This window comes from Gopherus flavomarginatus, chromosome 6 (assembly GCF_025201925.1).
Source record: "Gopherus flavomarginatus isolate rGopFla2 chromosome 6, rGopFla2.mat.asm, whole genome shotgun sequence".
Taxonomy (NCBI): domain Eukaryota; kingdom Metazoa; phylum Chordata; order Testudines; family Testudinidae; genus Gopherus; species Gopherus flavomarginatus.
Window position 1 is genome coordinate 14,733,227 of NC_066622.1, and position 17,313 is coordinate 14,750,539.

At 41.3% G+C, this 17,313-nt stretch overlaps 1 protein-coding gene across 3 annotated transcripts in view; it reads left to right on the top strand.

Annotated features, from left to right (window-relative positions):
• Window positions 1–17,313, top strand: part of LOC127053147 (contactin-4) — a 369,811-nt gene that overhangs the window by 242,062 nt on the left and 110,436 nt on the right. For all 3 annotated transcript variants that reach the window (XM_050957313.1, XM_050957314.1, XM_050957315.1), the window contains exons 9-11: window positions 2,510–2,646; window positions 4,211–4,340; window positions 10,480–10,630. In XM_050957313.1, the coding sequence (XP_050813270.1) occupies window positions 2,510–2,646; window positions 4,211–4,340; window positions 10,480–10,630 (418 nt within the window). The remainder of the gene's footprint in view (window positions 1–2,509; window positions 2,647–4,210; window positions 4,341–10,479; window positions 10,631–17,313) is intronic.

The window sequence follows — 17,313 nt, forward strand, 5'->3', positions numbered from 1 at the left end:
CGGCCTCCCCTTTTTATGTCTCTCTTGGGATGTGTGTTCTGAACAAGCCTTAAGTCACAGGTGGGCAAACTACAGCCCGCAGGCCACATCCAGCTTGTGGGACCCTGCTATCCGGCACCTGAGCTCCTGGCCCAAGAGGCTAGCCCCTGACCCCTCCCTTGCTGTTCCCCCTCCCCTGCAGCGTCAGCTCACTGTGCCACCAGTGCAATGCACTGGGTGGCGAAGATGCCTGACCCTGTGCTCTGTGCTGCATGATGGTGTGGCTGGCTCCGGCCAGGTGGCACGGCTGCATGTTCTGGTGCTCTGGGCAGCGCGGCTCCACCGATGCTCCAGGCAGCATGGTAAGGGGGCAGGGAGCGGGGGCGGGGGTTGGATAGAGGGCAAGGGAGTTTGGGGTGTGGTCAAGGGGCAGAGGGTGTTGATCGGGGGTGGTCAGAGGGTGGGAAACGGGGGTTGAATGGGAGTAGGGGTCCTGGAGGGCAGTCAGGAAGGAGAGCGGGGTTGGATGCGGCAGTGGAGGGCAGTCAGGGGAAGGGGTTCTGGGGAAGGTCAGGGAGAAGGGGTGGTTGGATGGGGCAGGGGTCCCGGGGGGGTCCATCATGGAGCGAGAAGCAGGGGGAGGTCAGATAGGGGGTGGGGGCCAGGCCGCACCTGGATGTTTGGGGCACAGCCTCCCCTAACTGGCCCTCTATACAATTTCGGAAACCTGATGTGGCCCTCAGGCCAAAAACTTTGTCCGCCCCTGCCTTCAGCATACCAGTAGGAAAGGATGAGAGGAGTAAACCTTGTCCACCTCTCCATTTTCGGTTGTGAAGTCTGTTTAAATTCTACATTAACATTCAAGTATCAGAGGGGTAGCCTTGTTAGTCTGGATATGTTAAAGTGGCAAAAAGTTCTGTGGCACCTTATAGACTAATAAACGTATTGGAGCATGAGCTTTCGTGGGTGAATACCCACTTCGTCGGGTGCATGTAGTGGAAATTTGCTGCTTTTACATTAACATTGTTTCACCATATTAAGTTTGCCTTTCTGCTTTTGTAATCCCTGCTGAGTATTTCTGTGGTGTATTTCATATTCTGTTATTTTTCCCCTTTAGTGTGTTGTTTATAGACACAGTGGGAGGGGAAATATTCAATGTGACATATGTGGAATTAGGTGCATATCTGTCATGAACAGCAACATCAGTTGAGATTAATTCCCCAGACAGAACATTTAAAAAGTATCCCAGCTCTTTGAGGTTTCTTGGGTCTATCAGCAGGAACATATAAAGACAGACGCAGCAGTATTTAAAGTGTAGTGATGTCAACTTTCCATTCAACTTAACATTTTGTGTTTATTATCAAGTTTGTTTTTTTCATCTATTCTGTCAAACCTCATTTCAATCTAAATGGGATTTATAAAGCTGTTGTCTTTTGTTTGAGAAATCCTAATTGTTTTATCTGATTATCGAGGGAAAGTATAGAAAAATATTATCCAGATTCTTGGAGACCTCTGCTGGTAATATATATTTTTTTTTAATTCTTTCAGGGTGTGTTTGTTATTTAAAGTAGGGCAAATCTATCTTTAAGAAAAACCTGAAACACATCTGATTTTAGTACAGTCCTGAAGCTTGAAAGGGTCACTGGGATTTTATGCAGTGAACTAGACACAAACTTGCACTAACATAAACTCAGTGTTTTTTCAAGGTTTCCAGCAAAACTTGAGAGATACAGCAGAAATTTGCTCTCTGTTTTGAGTATGGATAATCTCAGGGTGTGAAAACCTACCTGACACAAGACTAGGAAAAGGTTTATACAGATACCTGAGAATGACAAATGCCAGTTTTCATGGAGATCTTTTTGAAGATTAAGTATGTGAAGTCAGTACTTTAAAAGCTATTATATTAAGGTCCCAATCCTCTGAACCCTTATTGACATGAAATGCCTTTTTATACACATGTATCCTTTATTCACATGAGTAGCTCAGGTTTTGCAGGACCTGTCCCTAAATGAGCAAGAGGCCAAGATGTGGTATTAGAATCTGCAATTAAATCTAAATGCTAACTATCCAAAATTTGAATTTAGGCCCATTACAGAGGCATGACTGAGTACAGTGCTTGAATGTGAATCCCAAAGCGTAAAGGGTTTTGACTGAGAGCTGCGATCCAGCAAGTCACTTAGGCCCAGTTCATGAAAACATCAGGAAAGCACTAACTTCAGGCATGCCAGGAGTCCCATTTATTTCAATGGCACTTCTCATGTGCTGAAGTATTTTTTATTTCTGAAGATGTGATTTTTTTTATTAAATACTTTATATTAAAAATAAAAGTTGGGAAACTAGGTCCTGATCCTGTTCCCATGGACTTCAAAAAAGAGTAGAAATGGACACCCAGGAAAAAAATCCTCAAAGCAAATCCAATGGTATTAAATATGTGATTTTTTGAGGAAAGCTATTTGGGGGATTTGCTGGCATCTAGAAAATAGACTCTTGTTTACAAATGTGGTTTTATTCATTACTTTCTGCCTTGCAGCACCACCTAACTGGATTCAGAAAATAAGTGATGCGCACAAAGCTATAGATGAAAATATCTTTTGGGAGTGTAAAGCAAATGGGAGACCAAAGCCTTCATACAGCTGGCTAAAGGATGGTGAACCAATGATGCCTCAGGTAAGAACATTTCTGAAATCTAATGCCTGTGTTCTTTGAATGAGGTAGTCTCTTGTGGAATGTTCTATATGGATTCTGCTAATTTGGCAGCTTTCACATGTCTGTATAGTTCACTGCCTTTGAAATGGAAGTTCAAACAGTGATGGAGCCTTAAAATTCAAGCTAGAGCATATTTTCTACGCTCGTGGGTCAGTGCCATTGTATGACATTGAGTTCCTGTATCAAAGAAAAATAGTCCTTTTCTTTCTGTAGAATGATGAGGTAGGCTTCAGTACAGGTTCAGAAGAGATTTACATTAGGGAAAACAGGTTACATGAAACAATTATACTTTTACAAGTATCTGTAGCTCTGTGGAAAGAGTAATTCATGATACTAATCTGATGGTCGAGAGGCCCTAGTAAAATCAGTGGGGGGTTGGGACATAAAATGATTTTAATTTGATAGTTTTCAGCTGAACTTCAAATGTTAATGAAACTTTGGCATTTCCTCTAGTCTCTAAACAATAATCCAATTCCTCTTGTTCAGATTTGTTCCTGTACAGGCGACCAGAGACTTGACCTGCCATTAGCAGTGCCATGAACAACTGCCTACAGATTAGCAATCCATAGAAATGTGGGATAAAGCTCACTCTCCCCCTGCCTCACTCCTTCTCTCACTAGAGGGCAACTTTGAGTCCCAGGATTGTCTCAATTATACAACAAAACTAAAGCAAATTACTAAAGGGTTATCAAGGTAGCCTGCATTTTTCTCCCTCCACTTAATGTGAAAGGACATGGCTGCCTAGATTTGATCAAGTTCCAATAAAGATTGCACAAACATTAAATTGCCACCCTGCAGCCAAGTAGAAAGCCAATAGCTCTTTATATTCCTTATTTTTTAAAAAATGGCAGAACTCCCAGGGTGGGAGGGAACATTTTGCTGTACTTATTAAAATTGATAACATGAGTTCCATATCCTTAGGCTGACAAATGATACCATGCTCTTTTGTTCCACACGCTAATTTTACTTCATGCTGGTCACTAGCAGATGGTCTTGTTCTTAAATCAAGTTAGTGGCAGAAATAAAGTAAAGGATCATTAAATTATTAACATCTACATTTTTTCCCCCAGTAAAATGCAGCTGATTTTAAATGTTTCTCCCTGCATCACCTAAGATGATTACTATTCCTATTAACCTTCAGATGGCTACAGGCTAATAACTCAACTGTTTTAAATGCTCTCAAGAATGTATTTGACCATGATACACTACCTTAAAACGGAAGTGCATTTTTAGATTCGAGTTTATCTCTTTGAAGGGGATATTAATCTGAATGGTTTAGGTATTAAATCAATGAGAACTCAAGGGAGAGTCCTCCAATTTAAATTGCATTTACCAACTACGGTATTGGTTTTTCCATTTAACGTCTAACCTGATATAAATTTAGTTGACAGACAAATAGATTGTAGCATGTAAATTGTTCATATTACTATTTTTTTCTTGTCCCCTGTGATATAAGATATGACACAGCTGCTGTAACATATAAATTCTAAGGTGGGGTTTCCTTATTTATTTTGTTGTTCTACAGGGCAGAATTCAGATAGAACATGGAGCACTTACAATAACAAATGTGAATCTGTCAGATGCAGGCATGTATCAGTGTGTAGCAGAAAACAGACATGGAGTCATTTTCACCAGTGCGGAGTTGAGTGTAATTGGTGAGTTTCCTTTCCTAAAAACCAAAAATCTCTTGTAACCTATACCAATGTTGCGAAACTTAAATGTCTTTGCCAAGAGTACATCAGTATACCTCCAGCACCAAGAAAACAAATATAATAAAAATTTATTGAGTCAGGTGGAGATACACAGAATAAAGAATTCCCCATATCAATCAATCTGGTTGTTAATACAGTTACCTGAACAAGGAAAGTTGGTGGTGTACCGTACACCTCTTGGTGTTTATAAGCCCCTATATCAACCTTTTAATAAGACAGAGGGAACCAGTGATAGTGCAGTTGGGACCTGATCCATGTTGAACTCAGTAAATCTATCTGTTTAATACAGAGTCTGAATTGAATCTCTTTAGGAAACATTGCAAAACTTTCCTCTTTGAATAGCCTTTTCATCCTAAGAGTAACACTCACAACGCTGACACCCTCTTCAACCCCTGAATCCCTAAAAGACCTCTATCTTAAGCAGAGTTTTGACACTGCAAAAAAGGAAGTGCCAGAAACTCTGTAACATCTCGTAGGGACTTCATTATTGCTACTAATTTTATGTGGAAAGCAGTATAAAACCCCAAGACAGAAAGAGACAGACTGACTTCATTGGGTCATGCCCATCTTATATATCCATATTAGTGAGCATAATGACAGCTATAAATTGTGTCAATGTATTGCAATAGTAAAATTGCAGTTCTTCCTATATGTCTGCTTATAGTCAATTGTTCTATGCCTACACTAAAAGAGAGTTTCATTGTATGCATTTTTTTTTTTTGCAACAGTCTACTACGAGTATGTGCTGAGCAGCTCATTTGTCAAGTGATTGTCAGTCCACACATGGGAATTTAAAGAGTGCTATGCACTCTGAGGCCAAACACTTTGGGCCTGGTATATTGGCCTCTATTGCACTGGAGTACATTAAGAGTAACTTACTGAAGTAGAGTTACACTTGGTAAAATTGATGTAAGCAAGAGGAAAATCAGGGTCAATTTGTGTAGCACTAGAGCATATCCAGGCTGATCATTGGTGTTGCATATTGTAAATTCCATTAAACCAGGAGTTTTGGCTATCCCTTCATACCATAAAATAAAAAGAGTTTTAGATAATGAGGAGACAACCAGTTTTACAAGGATCCCTGGACTGAGCCTCAGACCATCACTTTGAACTAGAAATCTTGTCTCCTTATCTTATCTGCAGAGGGGGAAGCTGAAGCACAGAGAGACTAATTCTGATTCTCCTCTCACTTATTCTGGTGAGAATCAGGAGTAGCCCCATAGTATTCATTGGCAGCATAAAACTGGTGTGAGATCAGAATCAAACTAAAGGGATTTCCAGGAAATGTATGTCAGAGCCAGGGATAGAGCTCATGTCTCCAGACTCCTAGTCCTGCACTGAATTAGAAAGCTGCCCTTCCTTCTTTCCTTCCTTCAGCAAAAGTTTGCGAGTAACTAATTTGCTCCCTTACAATGCTGGGAAAGTTCTTTCCATCAGAGAGAAAAGAGGGAACCAATAAAGAGCTCAGATTACAGGCAGCATTTCCAAGTGTAAACTAGAGTTTCTGATTTAAACAATCTAATTTTAGGAGTTTTCAGAGAGAATGTTCAGTACCATTGTTTGCTTTGTCCTTAAGAACAAGGCACGAGGTGTGTTCTGCACATCACATTTCAATGTAGGTCATCCTTTTATCAACCTGAGAGATGCCTACATAGAAAAAAACATTTTCATCTGGAAGTTTGCTGCTCAAGGAAAGTACAATTGTGTTCAACAAATTAGGCTTCACAGCGATAAGATTTATTGGGCATGCTGCCTACTGTATAAAAGAAATCCAGATAAACCCACTGATGCTATTCAGAACTGTTATACAAATGAGCCTTGTAAGGTAGGCAGAACGTAGCATGAGATAAAGACCCAGATTCTTCCCTGCATTCAGGCAGCTCTTGGTATAGGGGACAGGTCCAGGGCCTACCTGTTCTCTACTAATCTCTGGCTGGTAGAATGGCCTCTTGGAGCTATTGGCAGCTGATGTTATTTAGAGTAGCCCTGAGACTGCTCTCTCATTCCTGTGGACTGGACCAATTCACAACAGCCCTAAGATCAGGAGTACAGAAACATGGCTGAAAGTCACTTTTACTTTTCCAGTGTTTGGCTGCCGCTGAGGCTCTAGGCCGGTATATTGTGGAGTTGGTGGGTGATCCTAACAATAGCCCCTAGAGAACACAGAGAGGAAAGTGTATAGTGCCATGGCTTCCCATATCCACACAGGAAACTGGGATGGATTTTAGATGGCTTTTACCCTGATCCTTCACCTCTAAGAAAACCCAACTCTTCAAGGTCAGCATCTCTTAAAGCAGCAAACAAAATCCCTGTTTCTCTATTCTGTGTGCCTCTTCAATAAATCCCTGTGCTAGTACGACACTCTGCCTGTCTGATGGCAGTCCTATTCTGTATTACACCCCATTTCATCAGGGCCTCTGCAAAAATTGTAATGGATAAGCAAGGAGTGCCTGGGGTCTTTACATACAGTGTTTTCCATCTTCATCAAGCTCAAACATAGAACAAGTCTAAGAGAACTGCTCCATGCATAACTAGCAAGGACCTTAGAGTTAGCCTTAAAAGCCTGCAGATCAAGAGAAAGATATGTTTAATTCGAAATTTGCTTTCTTCACATTAAGGTTGCAATGACTGTGCTGTTGAGGAACTGATCCTTCTTCTATATTAAGACCAGTTCTTTGTTCCAAATAAATGCATGAAATAGAAGAACTAATAGAATACCGAAAAAGTTGCTTTACAAATATATTGGTAAATCCAAGACCTGAGTTCAATTTTCTGTGATTCCTAGGGTTATATTACCTGTTCACCAATATTTAGTTTGTTGCTGAGTATTCAATATCTTATATGTAAATCATAGTAGGCTCTGTGTTTCCCCCCCCCACGCGCACACACAGAAAATGACAAGAATGATGATTCTGCAATAAATGTAGTGTTCATTATTTTCCAGTTTAAAAAGTTACAGCCATCTCATACATCGGGGAGAAAAACAATAGTACTGTGTGACTCGCGTTACTATACATAGAACACGTGTATACGAGTAACAAAAATGAATAGTCAATGCAAACACTTTACAAGCAAACCATACTCTGAAAATGAGTTGTCTAAACAGTTCAGTAAACATTTAAAAGTAACTGATCTATTCAATAATTGATTTCCAAATTATTTTTCAACAGAAAAAAAGTGGCACATTTTATTTGAAAATTGATAATTAATATTGTTCTCAAAGAGCAATGTGACCAGCTCTGATATATATAGTATATTAATATGTAGAGGTCCTCACCGTGTGTCTTCTATTTTGAAAGGTTTTTTTGACTCCACTGTTGTTTTTCTGGTACTTTGATAATCTCTCATATAACATATGTACTTTCCTCTATGCCAAAATGGAACTATCTGTCTATGATTACACATAAAAGACAAGACAGCCCAGATGTTAGTTGACTCACAGATTCACAGAAACTGGAGATAAAAGAATTCTCTCATGGTTTCCACTCTCCAGTTTTGTGCTACCTTGCTGCTTCAGGAGCATTTTAGACATAGACCTAGTTTGACTTCTATATTTGGGGGGGCAGCACCAGTGCAGACAATGGGACTATGCATGAGGGGGGTGCAAAATCCGTGCCTACCTGAGCTTGCAGTTGAGGGAGGGGCAATACCTCCTTCCTTGTCCTCCCCAAACTACGGCCATGATTTTAGATCATTATGTGTAACATCTGCTTGATCTATAAACAGTGAATTAAAACTCTCCTGAAGTGGTGGGGTAACACAAAACTGCCGACCCAAACCAAATCTTTGGGCTCACTTCTGGAATTATATGCCATAACATGAAAAAGTTTTTAATTTTTGTCACAAAGCATTTTGGCTGCCAAATTCGATGTATTATCAAGCAGAAATTATTTGCCAAAACAAACAAGCAAACGAAAGGTCTGCATCTTAGAAGGGAGTTTGTGAGGGCAATCATGCATTGGAACAACAGCAATAGATTTGAAAATAGAATGCAAAATGAATGTCATAACTCTTAAAAGCCAAACATGGTGCCAAAGCATTGTATTCAAAAGTAGAACTGTATGAAATGTACTGTGAAATGAGCTCTCCTATGATTAGTACCCATGTAAAATAATCATATTGAATTAGTATATTGCATCGTATCTTAGCTGATAGGACATGTAAGATGTAAAGGTAACTTTTTTGTAGTTACAAAAGTAGCAGATTTAGTGTTATCGGTTCTAGGGCAGATGAGGTCTTTTCTAATTTGTCCCAGTTTGTAGGTGTCACATTTATAGGGCTGGCCATTTTTTAAACATGGATTTGTGCATACATGTTAATTATAGTAAATATAGTATGTACTCCATAATTGAGTTGAATTCTGGAAGTTGTTGAAGACATTTTAGCAAACAAAATGTACTGTATGCTCAAATATAATTCAAGTCACAAACTCTTGGCTTGACATTCTGTCTTAAGTCCTAGTACTTTCCATTGTACTGCGCAAACCTTCCCGGTTAGCCACAGCTGACAAACTATCCAGTGAGCATGGAGAGAATTGATCATTGTTCCAGGTCTGTGGGTTTGTGAACGAAGTCTTCAGGGGGCATCTACAAAATGTGGTTTTTTTGTTTTAGTTTGGTTTGTTTTTTCCACACCTGTGATTTGAATTATAAAACATATTTTTTAAATAAAACTTGAATGTCTACTGAAATGGACCAAACTTTCAGCAGGCTTCCTTGCATCTTCCAAATTTCCAGGCACTTCTGTTTGCACATGCCTGTGTAGGCGATTGTTCATGCAAATGGGTGCATCTGTAAAATGTGCAGATGTATTTAAGAAGGCCTGAAGTAAATGTTGCTGTGTAACAAGATTTTTGTTCCCAAAATCCGGGATGATTTACAGATCGAGGCGGAGAGGGAAAGTGCAAGCACGAAGTTCAATCAAAAAGCTTCATTTTGGGTTTGGGACAGTAGATAAAGATGTATTTGGTCAGCTGAAAAATATTTATCAAACCCTTTAACTGTCACAATGTGTGTTAAGTTTGATTCTGAACCCAATTAACATATTTATATACTATGGGGCTTATTTTGACTTAAAATTGGTTTTATACAAATGTAATTCCACTGACTTCATAGTACTTCTAGCTTATTTACGCTAGTGTAAAAGGAGAATCGGTTCTTGTATCTATACAAAACTATGCAGCTTATTTGAATATAAATGTTACTTTTTCTGACTCGTTAAATTGTAGACACTATTAGCATGTCAACATCTGCCAAGAGCTCCAACATGATGGAAACCGAGATATCACTTTTATTCGGCATTCTAAGTATAAAGTAAATTGTGCTATCTCAGAAACCGCTCTGGAGTAATTGTTTGCAAATGCTGACAGTTTAAAGCTGATCACTGTACCCACAGTAAAAAGTGTTCGAACAAGAAACATTTATGTTATAATAAAAAAAAAAGCTGAAAACCTAAATGTCCCACTAAATTCCCTGAGTCACTCGACTCCTCTTCAAATCACAGCATTTATTGTCCTATATTATGTGTTTCATTCCATAATTATGGCAACAATCACCTCCCTGCATACTGTTGTATTATGTACACACAGTGCTGGGGAAGAGATCTGTAATCTCCTGTGTACTGTTAGGCATCTTAGCATATTTTCATCATCACCACACACTATGTTATGTTATGAACATGGAAGAATGACACCCACTGCACATATAAGTATTTCTAATGTGAGCTTCTCCAAATTGCACTATATAAAGGGAGCCTGATCCCTAGGTGGTGTAAATCAGCAAGGTTCCATTGATTTTATTAGGGCTCTACTGATTTACACCAGCTGAATATTTGGTCCATGATCTTTAGGTTTCATTACCAATACATTTTGCTAATAAGTATATCCTTCCAAATAAATTAAGCTTTTAAGCACAGAAGTATCTATTTTCCTAATCAATCTGTATGTGTAGCTCCTGATGCTGCTAATTACAGAAGTTACAAATGTAAATTGGTGAGAGGATACACCAGAATATTCTAATGTTAAAAAAAACTGATTGGTTCTTTCCAGAGTGAATTATAAGCTTCTTCTACTTTTCTTTTTCAGCTTTGGGTCCGGACTTTTCCAAAACCCTCTTGAAAAGATTAACTCTTGTTAAAGTGGGCGGTGAAGTAATCATAGAATGTAAGCCAAAAGCTTCCCCAAGACCTACTTATACTTGGAAGAAAGGAAAAGAGATCCTAAGAGAAAATGAGAGGTAAACTCTTAAAGTAACCATTACTTTTGTTAGCTTGCTCCAGCCCAAGGGCTTTCAGCAATGAAAGCTAAAATGGTCATTAATAGCTTCCTGGAAATGATTTGCAAATAAATGTGAAAACAGCTAGTGTTCAATCTGTGGTATTTGGGGTGGAGATCTGCTCCTCTTGTGTTTATCCCAGGCTTTGTATAGTGTTTAAAAAAAAACTGCCAAGAAGCTTATCCACTAAAGATATAGTCTAGAGCAAATATTTTGCTTTTGGATTGCTCCATATAGCCATAGTTCTTCAAAAAGATTTCCCAGGAGATCCTTTCCATGAAACTCTGTACTGCAAATTACTATCCCCTTGTAAATTATTCAGTCTCCCAGCAAACAGCAATTATTTGGGGTCAGTAACTAGTTTGGCAATTGTAATGTCTGACTGGGAGACAGTACTTTCTGAGTGGCCAAGTCACATTTATTTTATACCAAGGATGATATTTGCAATCAGCCTCAACATGGCCTCTAAATTTGCACATGCACATTTTGCACATACAGTCAGGTGTTGGTACTGGATGTTTTGATATCTGATGGCTTTACCTACCTAATTTATGCAATAGTTGCGCTTGTCATTATGCACAGGAAAAAAATGGAAACCATTCTTTGAAAACTTGTCTTAAGGAATTTATGAGATAGTGTTACATGCCAATTTTGGTGGCATTAGATCAATTAGCAGAATCCTGTACTGCTAGCAGATAGTTGACATTTTATAGCTCTTAAAATTAATGCATGTAGCTCTATGTGTTTATTAAAATATTGTCAGTGGAAATTGTCAAGGCTTCTGGTACTGTTGGCTTTCACCTGCCCACAAGGATGACTTTATCCTTCATCCTTCAATCAGTCATGCATGAAATCAGCAAATGCAGAAGTGCCCAAATACTACTTTTTAAAATATGTACCAACCTTTTTCAGAGCTTAGGCTGGCTCAGGGTTGGTTCACCTGAAATTCTAGCTTCATGCTTTGTTTTATCTGAACTGCTTACCTGTAATAACCCCCATACCCATTCTAATGTTTGCAGTGAGAATGTCAAAATTTAGGCTCATTTATGGCCAGATGCTAAAACTTGATGAAGACAAGGGTGCTCATTGCCTTGCAATAGTTGACATTTATTTATTAAGCTAATGCATTATGTGCTGTTTGCTTTGAACTCTCAAGATGCCATTTTCAATTGGCCAGTCGTTTTGCCCCACTCCCTCTTTAAAGTGGGCTACACCGTGCATTGAACCCACTGAAGTAAGTGCAAGTTGTGCCTGGATGAGCAGTGCAGAGTTTTGTTCAGTCTTATCCTGTGGATGAAGTATAGAGCTATCTCTGTCAACTAGAATATGAGGCAAGTCTAGATTAAAGTTATAAAAAAGTGCTTAGGACACAGGATGTATTGGGTTTTAAAACTGAGATATTGTGTTCTTCAGACAAAAGACTGTAAAGAGAATAGAAAATGTTGACCATTTGAGCCTTTACTGTCTCAGAATTGTGAGCTCACTGTTCTTGCATTCTGCACTAGCCAAACTCGGTATCTGGAGTTTGCGTAAGCATCACCTGTGCACATTTGCTCATGTGCAGTGGTGGGGCAGGGACTGAGGCTTGGTTTATTTGGACAAAGGGCTACTATCTAGAAGAAAAAGTATATGAATATATATTTCTCATCTAAATATTTACTCTGACTGTGATACAATGCTGACCAAGCACAATTCTTTGGACTTTAACCTTATCCTCCCAAAAGAAAATATGAACTAAAACATGAAAACTCTACTTTAACTCCTATAGTTATTATTAGAAAATGGCTGGATACAGAACAGTTGGAGTTGGAAGGTAATAGACACCATATGAATTTAAGCAAGTGTGGTTCATCAAAATATTTCATGAGGGTGGGATCATTTTGGCTTCTAGTGGAGAAAAAATAATCAAATAAATGAATGAATCAACAGGACACAGATTAACTACAATATATTAACTACTCATTCATAAAAGCCTTAGCAATTTGCAGTATCCCATCTGTTCCATATTCACTGGAGAGAACCAGGCAAGAGCCAGATGCAGTTGTGGAAAAAATAGTAAAGAAGATAATGATGACTAATGCAGGATCTGAAGCATGACATCAGTACATTCTTTCATGTGGACCCAAATAGAATTACTGTTCTTCCAATTATTTCTACCAGCCCTAATGCCTTAATAAGACAATTTTTCTTCTAAGTTTCCCATACTGAATTTATTACTACAAATCCATGATAGCCTACTGTCATAAACAGATAGCTAAGGGTTAATGTCTCTTTCACCTGAAGCACCTGACCAGAGGACCAATCAGGAAACCGGATTTTTTCAACTTTGGGTGGAGGGAACTGAGTGTTTTTGTCTTTGTTTCTGGCTGCCTGCCTTCTCTGAGCTTTGGAGAAGTAGCTCTACTTTCTAGTCTTCTGTTTCTAAGTGTAAGGACAAAGAGATCAGATAGTAAGTTCTATGGTTTTCTTTTCTTTGGTATTTGCATGAATATAAGTGCTGGAGTGCTTTGATTTGTATTCTTTTGGAATAAGGCTGTTTATTCAATATTCTTTTAAGCAAATTGCCCTGTATTGTGTCATCTTAATACAGAGAGACCATTTGTATTTTTTCTTTCTTTTTTATATAAAGCTTTCTTTTAAGACCTGTTGGAGTTTTTCTTTACTTCAGGGAAATTGAGTCTGTACTCACCAGGGAATTGGTGGGAGGAAGAAATCAAGGGGAAATCTGTGTGTTGGATTGCTAGCCTGATTTTTGCATTCCCTCTGGGGGAATAGGAAAGTACTTTTTGTTTCCAGGATTGGGAACAGAGAGGGAGATTCACTCTGTTGGAGTTTCACAGAGCTTGTGTCTGTGTATCTCTCCAGGAGCACCTGGAGGGGGGAAGGGAAAAAGGATTATTTCCCTTTGTTGTGAGACTCAAGGGATTTGGGTCTTGGGGTCCCCAGGGAAGGTTTTTCAGAGGGACCAGAGTGCCCCAAAACACTCTAATTTTTTGGGTGGTGGCAGCAGGTACCAGGTCCAAGCTGGTAACTAAGCTTGGAGGTTTTCATGCTAACCCCCATATTTTGGACGCTAAGGTCCAAATCTGGGACTAAGGTTATTACATGAGTAGCAGCGGTGGGATATAGACAGAATCCAGAAGCCAGTAGAATATTATATTTTTCTTTTCTCTGCTAAGGGCTTTTTAGCAGAGAGAGAAACAGTTTGGTTTTAAAAGGGAACCAGAGAGAAATTTTTTTTTCTGCTCTCTCTGGCAGTTTGTGGCTTGCATGTTAAGCAGAAGTCGTTAAGGACTATTAACAGTCTTTTGTCACACAATAGCACTCCCATTGAGAGTCATACCAGCACTATATGAATGCAAATAAAGTGGTTTTTCAGGTTTACTTGACATTGAAGATTAGCTAGAGAGAGAAAAGGAAAAAAGCACTGTTGCTAGGCAGACTTCAGGAGGCAACAGAGAACCTGCAGTTCAGAAGATAAACACCGGAGGGCACCCCAACACAAGAAAACAGGAATCATGACTTCTAAGGCAAAAATTGCGGCCGAAGAACAAATCAAAGAAGCTGAACACAGGCGACAGATGGAGATGAAAGAAAGAGAAGAACAGATCAAAGAGGCCGCCAAAGAGGCAGCACACAAAAGAAAACTAGAAGAAGAAGAGGTGGCCCACAGAAGGAAGCAAGCAGAAGAAGAGGCAGCCCACAGAAGACAGATAGAACTCCAGAGGGAAGCCCACCAACAGGCCATGGAATTAGAAAAGGCTAAGCAACAGACTCCAGCCAACCCTAACAACCCGGCGCCACATATTGCTCCACAGCCCAGGAAATTTCCCACCTACAAGGCAGGTGATGACACCGAGGCCTTCTTGGAAAATTTTGAAAGAGCCTGTCTTGGGTACAGCATTCCCGAAGACCAGTACATGGTAGAATTGAGGTCACAGCTCAGTGGACCTTTAGCAGAGGTGGCAGCTGAAATGCCTAAGCACCAAATGAATGACTATAAACTTTTTCTAACCAAGGCCAGATACAGGATGGGGATAACCCCAGATCATGCCCGTCGGCGCTTCAGAACCCAAAAGTGGAAACCAGAGGTGTCATTTCCCAAACACGCCTACTACATTGCAAAAAACTATGAGGCCTGGCTAACAGGAAACAACATTCAAACCTTGGAAGAACTGAACCTCCTCATACAAATGGAGCAGTTCTTGGATGGTGTTCCTGAAGACATCACACGGTACATACAAGATGGAAACCCCAAGAATATCGCTGAGGCGGGGGAGATTGGAGCCAAATGGATGGAACTGGCAGAAAGCAAGAAAGCTACTGTCAAGGGGAACGATTACCCCAGGGGGCACACAGACCATAAACCCTACAACCGAGGACAGCCAAAGACCCCACATACCACCCAAGTAAAGCCACAGATACCCTACCCTTCAACCTCACCAGTCTCCAGTAACTCACCTCGGCCCAGTGACCCATCAGATGGAAGATGCTTTAAGTGTAATGAACTGGGACATATCAAGGCCAAGTGTCCCAAGAACACCATGCGAGTGCAATTCATTACACCACCATCACACCAAAGATCCCCAGGCCCGGATGCCTCTCAAATACCCTTGGAGCGAAGGGAAAATTTGAGAGTGGGCGGAAAGAAGGTTACTGCGTGGAGAGACACAGGGGGCACAAGTGTCAGCTATCCACCAATCCTTCGTTGACCCCAAATTCATCAACCCAAAGGCCAAAGTTACAATTTACCCCTTCATGTCACAAGCTGTAGACTTGCCTACAGCTCAACTGCCTGTCCAGTACAAAGGCTGGTCAGGAATGTGGACTTTTGCAGTCTATGACAATTATCCTATCCCCATGCTACTGGGGGAAGACTTGGCCAACCAGGTGAGGCGGGCCAAGAGAGTGGGAATGGTTACACGTAGCCAAACCAGGCAAGCTTCCAGACCCATTCCTGTTCCTGAACCGTCCACAGAGGCCCCGTCTGTGTTACCAGAGACCCAGACAGAGGTAGTGGACCCGGATTCCATGCCTACCACTGAAACAGCCACAGCACCTCCAGTCCCAGGCCCGGAACTGGAACAGCAACCAGCACCAGCAAGTGCAACTACATCTTCAAACTCAACGCCAGAGGGCGCCAGCGAGCCAAAACTGGCAGAAGCAACAAGACAGCCATACCCAAAAGGCTCAGCCAGAGCCTGAAATACCCTCAGGCTGCACCAGCGGAGAGCGGTACACCAGCAACGGAAACAACCCCATCACCTACATCGCTTCCAGAGGGACCAAGCCCAAGTCCACAGTCTGAGGAAGAACTGGTGACCCCAGCCTCAAGGGAAGCAGTTCCAGACTGAAGCAGGAAGCGGATGACAGCCTTCAGAAAGCTTGGGCGGCGGCACGGAGCACCCCACCGCCTCTCAGCTCTTCTAATCGATCCCGGTTTGTTATAGACCAAGGACTTTTATACAAGGAAATTCTTTCTGGTGGACACCGGGAAGAATGGCAGCCGCAAAAACAGTTGGTGGTTCCAACTAAGTACCGGAGGAAGCTCTTAAGCTTAGCCCATGATCATCCCAGTGGCCATGCTGGGGTGAACAGAACCAAGGACCGGTTGGGGAAGTCCTTCCACTGGGAGGGGATGGGCAAGGACGTTGCCAAGTATGTCCGGTCTTGTGAGGTATGCCAAAGAGTGGGAAAGCCTCAAGACCAGGTCAAGGCCCCTCTCCAGCCACTCCCCATAATTGAGGTCCCATTTCAGCGAGTAGCTGTGGATATTCTGGGCCCTTTCCCAAAAAAGACGCCCAGAGGAAAGCAGTACGTACTGACTTTAGTGGACTTTGCTACCCGATGGCCAGAAGCAGTCGCTCTAGGCAACACCAGGGCTAACACTGTGTGCCTGGCCCTAACAGACATCTTTGCCAGGGTAGGTTGGCCCTGCGACATCCTTACAGATTCAGGGTCTAATTTCCTGGCAGGGACCATGGAAAAACTGTGGGAAACTCATGGGGTGAATCACTTGGTTGCCACCCCATACCACCATCAAACCAATGGCCTGGTGGAAAGGTTCAATGGAACTTTGGGGGCCATGATACGAAAATTCATCAACGAATTCTCCAATAATTGGGACCTAGTGTTGCAGCAGTTGCTGTTTGCCTACAGGGCTGTACCACATCCCAGTTTAGGGTTTTCACCATTTGAACTTGTGTATGGTCACGAGGTTAAGGGGCCATTACAGTTGGTGAAGCAGCAATGGGAGGGGTTTACGCCTTCTCCAGGAACTAACATTCTGGACTTTGTAAGCAACCTACAAAGCACCCTCCGACACTCTTTAGCCCTTGCTAGAGAGAACCTAAAGGATGCTCAAGAAGAGCAAAAGGCCTGGTATGACAGACATGCCAGAAATCGGTCCTTCAAGGTAGGAGACCAGGTTATGGTCTTGAAGGCGCAACAGGCCCATAAGATGGAAGCATCATGGGAAGGGCCCTTCACGGTCCAAGAGCGCCTGGGAGCTGTAAACTACCTCATAGCATTTCCCAATTCCTCACTAAAGCCTAAAGTGTACCATGTTAATTCTCTCAAGCCTTTCTATTCCAGAGACTTACAGGTTTGTCAGTTTACAGTCCAGGGAGATGATGCTAAGTGGC